This window comes from Populus nigra, chromosome 4, assembly GCF_951802175.1.
Source record: "Populus nigra chromosome 4, ddPopNigr1.1, whole genome shotgun sequence".
NCBI lineage: Eukaryota > Viridiplantae > Streptophyta > Magnoliopsida > Malpighiales > Salicaceae > Populus > Populus nigra.
This window is the reverse complement of record NC_084855.1, coordinates 2,872,415-2,881,501: the sequence shown is the minus strand read 5'-3', so window position 1 is coordinate 2,881,501 and position 9,087 is coordinate 2,872,415. Positions and strand designations below refer to the sequence as shown.

At 35.1% G+C, this 9,087-nt stretch overlaps 2 protein-coding genes across 2 annotated transcripts; one reads left to right on the top strand and one right to left on the bottom strand.

Annotated features, from left to right (window-relative positions):
- Positions 1-1,470: 1,470 nt before the first annotated feature.
- LOC133692999 (PRA1 family protein F3-like) lies at positions 1,471-2,362 on the bottom strand. The gene has a single exon (XM_062114186.1). The coding sequence runs from the start codon at positions 2,200-2,202 to the stop codon at positions 1,666-1,668; it is 537 nt and encodes a 178-aa protein (XP_061970170.1). The 5' UTR covers positions 2,203-2,362; the 3' UTR covers positions 1,471-1,665.
- A 1,615-nt stretch (positions 2,363-3,977) lies between these two features.
- Positions 3,978-6,256, top strand: LOC133691637 (signal recognition particle 9 kDa protein). Its single transcript, XM_062112230.1, has 4 exons — positions 3,978-4,220; positions 4,559-4,627; positions 5,762-5,855; positions 6,015-6,256. The coding sequence occupies exons 1-4, from the start codon at positions 4,149-4,151 to the stop codon at positions 6,089-6,091; spliced, it is 312 nt and encodes a 103-aa protein (XP_061968214.1). The 5' UTR covers positions 3,978-4,148; the 3' UTR covers positions 6,092-6,256.
- Positions 6,257-9,087: the final 2,831 nt, after the last annotated feature.

Sequence of the window (9,087 nt, the reverse complement as noted above, 5' to 3'; positions counted from 1 at the left end):
CTTTATTTTAATAAATAAAAATGTTTATTTTCATATAATATTTATAATATATGCAATATTGCATAATATATTTTTCACTTTTATTTTATTTAATTAATTTAATATGAGTGTATTTTTAATTTCATTTGAATGAATAAAAAGATTAATTTTAACAAGCAAATTTAGAAAACATAACCGTGTAAATGTTTTGTTTATTAACACATTCAATTTTTCTAATTTTATTTTTTGTTATCATTAATATTATTTTTTTTCTGTTTAATAATTCATATAGTTCTCAATTTATTTGATTAAATGAATGTATGAGTTTTTCAATTTACACTTTGAAATTTTTAATGTACAAAAGTGTATCGAAAAAGCTTGCATGTATAATTTTTTTGTAAGAGAAAAAAATATTTGGCTCATAAGCAACACATTGTCTTATTATTTTTTTCACAAACAATTTGCAACAAAAACAATAAGGGCTAGTCAGGGAAAGCTCGCGCGTGGGCCATAACAAAATGGGTCAAGAGGGGTTACCTATCTTGCCAGGCTCAGTAGCGCTTGGACTTTGTTTTTTTTTAAAAAAAATTAATCTTCTTTATATTTTTATTTAGATTAATATTCCTTCTTTATTTTATGTTATTTAGAAAACCTCTTTAAAATGATAATTATTTTATAATTATGTAATTAATTTTCTAAGGAGGTTTTTTATTTATCTTGTTTTTAATATTTTATATAGATGAACTTTATTTTTTAAAATAAAAGATTGTTTTTAAAATAATATTTCTAATATGTGCAACTTTGTATATTATTTTTTCCCTTTATTTTTTTCAATAAATTTAATATGTGTATCTATTTTTATTATCGTTTGATTAAATAAAATAATTATTTTAATAAATAAAATTAGCAAACACAATTGCTTAAATATCATGTCTTGCGAAATTAAATATTTTGATCTATATCTATCTCTCAATTTTTTTAGTTTTTATTTTTAGTCATAGTTTATGGTTTTTTTATTAACACATATAATTCTTGATTTATTTAATTACATGTATGTATAAACTTTTTTAATTTTATTTAGAATTTTTTAAAATATAAAAACACATGTATAATTTATTTATTTTTGTGAAAAAATATCTAAATGTTGATCAAATTTCCAAGTATAAAACTAAAACTCGTTGCAGAGTAAAAATTGTAACGGAATCAACAAAAAAATAATAATCAGATACATAATTATTGATTTATTTGAAAAGAAATGGATTTTTCGTTGCTAATAAATCAATATCAAAAAGAATTTGTTGCTGATTTGACAACACATGCACGTGTTTCATATTATCCGCAACTCGCAACAGATTAATTTATAACATTTGGAGACGATTTGTTAATTATTTATAATCAGCAATTTTTTTTAATATATATCATTTTTTGTCATGATTTATTAATTATTTATGGATATTTTAAAAGTAGTACAATATATATAAACAACATATATTAATTTTTAAAATTATTTTATTAATAATAATAAATAAAATAAAATAAAATTTGTAAAACAATTGAAAGTCCACTTAAATTTATATTAATATAAATAAATCACAATACAATAAAAGATACAATGCTTGTTTAAAAATATGGTATAAATCATGTTATTTTAAATTTTAATTTTTTTTAAAATTATTTTAATACATTTCAATCGGATCCGGATCCGGATCCGGACCCGCACCCGGATCCGGAGACAGAGGAAACCGTAGTTGCCGTTGTGTGTTGAGCGATAGGCGATGGCGAATCTTGCTCGTCCAAATACAAGTCATCAGTTCTTCTAAACACAGCGTGTAAGAGAACAATAGCAGCTCCAATCAAAAGCGAAACCAAGACATTTAACCACACGTGTGTGAATATTAAAGCAACAATAGTAGCGACACCGAGCAAAACAAGCACCACACGATCATCAATCGTGCGGTGTAAAATCACCAATGGCTGGTCACGAAAGAAGTAAAGGAAAAACCAGGCGACGAAGACGATTAAGAAGACAATCATTGAGAGAGTGTGCCATAAGAGACTTAAGAAGAGGATAGAGAGGATTATCATTGTGTAATTAACGCTGAAGTAGGAGAGGTTCCGTTTTATGCGGATTGTGGTATCGCCGAGGGAGTATGGGCGCGCGAAGGCGGAGAATTCAATTAATTCGCGCCATGGGCGGCGAGTGGCGAAGATGGTGGATGTCATATTGGTGGCGCGTGTGAGGATGGTCGACGGGGTGCGGTGGTTGGGAGGGAACCGTACAAAGCTGGAGATGGAAAAGTCACTGAGAAAGACCAGAGGAGAGCTCGGTTCGCTGTTACAGAGTGAGTGGCGGTTTTGTGGATCTCTATAAAGAAGGCATTTCCTTTTTTAATGGCTAGATATTTGTCGGGAAACAGCGCAGAGAGCAGAGGCTTGTGAAGACGACGCCGTTTCGCTTCTTTTCGAGTTGTGGGGGTAGAGAAAAGGGTAGGCCGGCAAGGAATGAGGGTGTAAATTGGGGCCAATAATGAAGAGATGTTATAGACATTTAGAGAGAGAGACTCGACTGAATAATTAATGTCCAATTTGTCACGTTAAGCATCGCATATTGTCTTTTATTTTTCTTAATTTGAAAACAGTTTTTAAGAAATAGAAAATAGAAAATAATGGTATAATAAAGTAACAGCTGGGACATAAAAGTAAAAAATAAAATTTATCATGGCAAGTGAAAATTTTGCAAATAGTTTTTTTATCAAAAAATAAAAATAAAGCAACAGTACAAAAATTGTCCCAAATCTTACAATTTGATACCAACCATTAAAGAGAAAAATCAAATCATGAGAGATTTAATAATAACAATAATAATAAAATAAAAATAAAAATTATAAGCTAATAGCTTGCAGACCAAAAGGAGAATAAGGATTTGGTGAGAGAGAGAGGGATTTTTTTTCCTTGGCAAGAGGGTTAGAATATGTGCGAGTTTGCGTTTAAATAACGATTTAGAAACACAGATAAAACTATATTTTATAAAATTGTAATTTTTTTATTTTAAATTATATTTTTTAAATCATTTTAATATATTTATAAAAATATTATTTTAATATATTTTTAAATAAAAAAAACATTTCAAAAACAATGACTGCACTTCCATCTCCGGCCTTAACAAGGACATCCAGTGCCACTAAAGTAGCTGGTGGGCCGTACGGGGAAGATTGGAGAGAGGGAGAAGCACTCTACACGAGTAACATGTTCGTGAAGCTTCAGCGAGCTCGGCATGCTCTTATCTACTTTGTATGGAAAGCAAGAAGCATGAAGATCTTGATGATGTAGCGCGATCACTTAGGCGGTGCAGAGCAACTAATATGCTTTCTCTGGAAGCTCAGGTTACGAGGTTCTTCGCAGTGCAAAGATGGAACTTCTCTTACTGGCATTCAGATATATAGTTTTCATTACTAACATTTTGTTGATTGCATTATGTAAAAGCTCTTATAGCAGGGCCAACACCTAGTGAGTTTAATTTCCCTGTGATAATGCTTGTAAACAGGGAAATTCAAAATCTCCAAAGAAGATAATGAAGTTCTGTAAGGTCGGCGTACATTCCTTGTGATAATGCTTGTAAACAGCCTGCAGAGAAAAGGGAATGCAGCAATTTGAATGGCCGTGTTATTGCCCAAGAAAGCCACCGGCTGAAAAAAAGCAATAGATCAGTACTAACCCTAGAATCCTTCAAGAATCAGATAAACAAATAGTGAAGAAAGCAAAAACTAGAAACCCCATTTACAAAACGGAACAAGCAATACATTTGAACATTCCTCCCATTCCATCTCCACGAAGAGGCAATCAGTAGTCTCCATGATGATATATGGAGTTTTAGGCCCGTACGCCTTTCTTTTCCACTTAACCGAACGGGTTGCCGCCTTACAAAAACGACCTCGTTTTCACTTGAAAGGTGTCCGGTCCCATCCATTTTCTTTCTGCTCGCATGGCAATATCCAATTGGCTCGTAAGCCGGACCTTAAAATAATACGATTGTAAGTGAAAAAAACCCCATCCCTAAAAACCCAGCAAAATCTCCCTGCCCTCTGCTTCACCTAAGCTTTGTTGACGGGCAGTTCCCGATCCGTTGAAAATCAAGTAATTCTCTCTCGGTTTCTTACCTTCTCAACGCAATGGTTTACATGGCTTCATGGGACGAGTTCGTTGATCGATCCGTACAGTTGTTCCGTGCCGATCCTGATTCTGTATGCTACATTTTTCCCTTCGTTTATTTTTTTGGCTAATTTGCTGCTGTTTGGTTGCCTGGAGAATTAAAAGTAAAGAGAATCGAATTCGGATGCTTTTTTCATGTTTTCTCTTTGGTTTGAAACACATCATGGGTGTAATTCGAGGGAGACACTTTTGTTTTTGAATTTTCCATTCAAAGTGAAACCTATGATCGAATGATTGATTCTACTTTCTTCTCCTCTTTTTTTTTGAAAATTATATCCATTTTTTTTTTTTTTATCGTTGTGCTATTTTATATTGCTAATTAATTTTTTTTATTGGTTTATCTTGTGCAATTGAACTGGGTGGGGTTTAGACTCGGTATGTCATGAAGTACAGACACTGTGATGGCAAGTTGGTTCTCAAGGTCACTGACAACAAAGAGGTAACGATCGATTTCATTTTAAGCCTTTTATGTTTCGTTAGACACATGTGATTGAATCTGTGCTTAGATTTATATGGGTTTGTCATAGATTATATATATAATGCTGCCGTGTTTATTATTCTGTGATGAATGCTGTGCATTTGAGTTTAGGTTATATAAGAATCAGATTCTTATTGTTTTGCGAGGAGTTGTGTATGGTTTAGAATGCAATTTTGTGAAACTAGAGGGATATTGGTCTAAGCTGTGTCAGAACAATGGGTGCTTTCTGCTGTTTAATGTCGAATGTGGTTTTGATGTTATATTGTTTAATGAATCAGATTGGATTTCGGAGGTTGTTACTATGTTTGTTGGATTAGGTTGCCCCCAGTTAGTTTGAGATTGAGATTTAATTGAGGTGAGTTCATGGCTGCCTTGATGATGACTGGTTTGCTTTATCAAATGTTTGGATCAAGAATTCTCTTGTGAGAATGGATAATGCAATAGGGTTCATATCTGTTTTACCATAAATCAAATAGTAGTCTGTTTGACTTTGCAGCCTTTTCTATGATTTTGATGTGCATATAGCTGTTACCATGCTGGTTGTGCATCAAAGGAGAAGGTTGAATTCTCCTCCTTCGCTGAGGGAGCAGTCACTTACACAACCAGCATGCCCTGCAGAAAGTTAACCAGAAACCATGGGATTTCATGTTTGTCTAACATCCCTTCTCCTTTGATGCACGTGCATTCTTATTCACATTCGGCATCCTTTCCCCACTACTCTGACTCCCCTTCTGGCCTTCCCCAACCCTCAACAGTGTGTGTGGGCGCGTGTGTGCATGAGCACGTTGTGAATGAGTTAGGGAGAGAGAGACAGAGAAGGATGGTGGGTGGGAGGATGAACAAAAGATGATAAGGAATTTAGCAATGCTTCTGCGTATTAGCTTCTCATTTCCTCGGAATGTTTATTTCCTGAATTCGAATGCTTGTGTCCTGTTGAAAATCAACTCCAAACGTTTGTTGCCTTTATGCACAATTTATAGCTCTTGGAAACAAGTTGATGACAAGCAGCTTTTGCTATTCATATGCCATGATATCTGAATTCTATGTATTCTTTTCAGTAATGCCTCTATGTTCATGTTTGTGCTATTTTGCCAGTGTCTTAAGTTCAAGACAGACCAGGCACAGGATGCTAAGAAGATGGAGAAGCTAAACAACCTATTTTTTACTTTGATGTCTCGGGGCCCTGATGGTACAATCAATCTCTGAATGTCTTTTGTTTCCAACTTCCTCTGCGATATGTATTATATTAAAGTTTAATCTCCAGTTCTTTTATTAAATTTGATAGAATCTAATGTTTCTTGATGTGTCCAAGCTGTGCTCGTTTCTGATGTTTTTTGTCTTGATGCAGCGGATCTGTCGGAAGTTACAGGGAAAGAACAGACAGAAGCACAGCCAGGGAAGAAAGGGAGGGGAAGGAAACAATAACCTAGCTATTGCTAAACAAATAGGACTTGGACATATTTTACATAACTTGTCGATGAATTAATCGAATTTTTGGAGCTATGTGCCTCTTTACTCGTACAGATGGATAACTGGGAAAATTGCTGTTCGCTTTGATTCTATTTATCCTGGCAATGATTTTTCCTAAAATCCAGGTTTCTTGATATTTCACTGCTACTGATTACGGGTGCGTTGTTTTCCCTCTTTCCAATTGATATTTGTTTGATAATGCTCCCCTAATCAATTTCTTTTGCATCTTTGAAAAAAGATGATATTAAACTCCATCAATGCTTGTTGATGGCGGTCCGTGACAAAGTAAGCCTGGTATATTTATTGAACACAACTATTATAAGCAGATTATGATCAGGCGGTCAATCAGTGAGTGCCTGGTTGTAGAGCAAATATAAAAAACCAGCATTGTCGTCGCCCAACACGCCCACGCACCCCATGTTATTCAAGGCACGAGTGCATATTAGGACACTAGCAGCAACGGGCATAAGTTGCAACCCTTTGGATGTTTCTTCTTGTTCTTCACAACAAGGCAGGAATCAAATCAAAATGATGTCCTGGATGGTTCTGCATCATCGTCTACCGTCGAATACATGTTGGATTTAAAGGCCCAGAGTCTGTTTACGGCAGCGTGCATTCTGAATTATTGATACTTCTACGGCCATTGCTCGCTTAGCCCGTGCATGAATTCCCGGTGTCATGTCCACAGTTGAAAATGGTACATAAGGAAGCGTGTGAGGTGAGGGCCACCATTTTTGAAGTGCAGATGTCGTGTTTGACCTGCCGCAAACGTACAGGACAGGGCCGAGCATGTATTATCGAGTGGGAGACGATTTTTTCCCTTTCACTTTTCGGCCATGTGAGATCTCTCAGTTTTTACTGTTAAACAAAATCCAGTGTTTTAATATGGTACAAAAATAAGTCAGTTATACTGAAATAAAAGATTTATATGAAAATCTTCCCTTCACATGTATTCCAATGCCTGACATAGAAATATAAATGAGTAAGTTTTGCATTGCGATCAGCGATTGAACATGCTCTTTACAGGTTGATTTTCAGCTGAAAAAAAGAATACTTATTATTAGGTTAAAATATTTTTGCAGAACTCCTTCCAATCGCAACACCATCATTAGAAGAAAGGAAAAGACCCAGGGGCCACCATGCATCATGGCCGTACCCCAGCAAGTTTAAAGTGTCTCCTATATCCTCAGATCCCAATGCAATGTTTTACTTTTATTTGCTTCTGGCCCCAATAAATACATTAAATTTAATAGGTAAACATGACATATGAGCATCTTTCACCGATCTATTCAGTGCAGAACTCTACCGAGAGCAGACCGCACAGGCCATGGAGTCATCACTCTTTCCCTGCTCTGCTCTGCTCTCCTCGCGCATTTTTTCCAGCCCCTCGCATCACTCCCATGCTTTACATATTTACTGACTTCAGTGTCTTAAGATTTCCTCCATCGATATAGGACTTTTCTTTGCGAGTAAAGATGGAGTCACTCCATTGAAACTCACTAGACCTGTGATCCTGTTTTAAGTAGCGGCCAGGTCACTTAAGCCAAGTTATATCGTCAATCTCTTAACCGATGGTCAAGTCAAATCACTTCATAAACTTAAGATGAGGTTTTGTTCGAAATTTCCATGACTTCATCATTGTTGATTTGGAATGTTTCAAAAGAAAGAATCAAAAGAAATGCCCTTCCAGGGATTCCTGAACTATGCTATCAATAAGAGCAAGAGCAACAAGGGGAAAATTCTGTTATATTATATTACTAGCATGTCTGCTTTCGAGCCTATAAAGCAGATTTCCAGCTGTTTGCTAAGACGAGAAAAAGAAGAGAGTTGGAGCAAGAATATGCTGCCTATTTACATATAGTGTGAGTAAAAGGCGAGCAAATTCACCATTCAGTAGCACTACAAAAGGGGACCACGATGATAGAATCATGATCAGCTCCAGATATTCATACGTTTGTGTGTGGCAAAATGCTATAAAAGATCCCATGCTTTCATAGCCTTGCCTTTTCGAATAAAGATAAAGCTCTCGCTCGTTTCGTTCTGGAAATAAACTGTTGATAAAGTATAAATTCCTCGTATCCAAATTGCATAATTCTGCATTAATGCCTATATACCCCAGTTGTCTTAACATATAGTAGTTATTCAGCAACCTTAGTCGAGAGAGCATAGAGTTCCTTTCTGCTTTTACTCCCTCTCATGCTTTTTCTTGGGCAGTCAATAATAAACAACTCGACGATGAAATGTTGCTGGGTAGAAAATATTACACTTCGATCCATCTTTTAAAAATGTAAAACGAATTTTTTATTCAATTGATGATAATATTATGATTTTATCAAGAGGTCTGGAATATAAATCTCTTCTCATAATCTAAAAAATAATAATTCCAAGATACGTATGAGGTCATTGATCATCCTCCTGTTGCTGGTTCATGTAATTCCAAAAACGATGTTTATGTGACCTCAGAAAACCCTTTACAGTCGAATAAAAACTGAAAAAAGCAACTAGCGAACAAGTTTCATCGGCAGTCGAGCCTAGGACCGTGTCGTTTTGTGATGAGGGCAACATGGGCATTTACCTGAGTTCAGGGGGAGCAAAAGTTGTCTCGCCTCCATCGTGGCTCTGTGATCCAACGCCCTCAACGCCCATGTCAGTCTTGTTACAAGTAGGGAAGATAGTTATCAAATCCAGTTTGAGAGTTCATCCGGCCAAGAGATTGGGTTCTGGATTGATCTATTTGAACAGACCAGATTTAATAACTATAGCAAAGATGGCAATGACAACAAAACACCGGTAATACAAAATTAATGAATAGAATAGTTTTGTATTGGTTATTGTTTTTCTAATAATAAAAATTATATTTTATAATTACATTTAATAATATGTATTTTATATTAATTATGTATTTGTTCAAGTTTTTACTTAATGAGATGTATTATAAAATTATATAAATT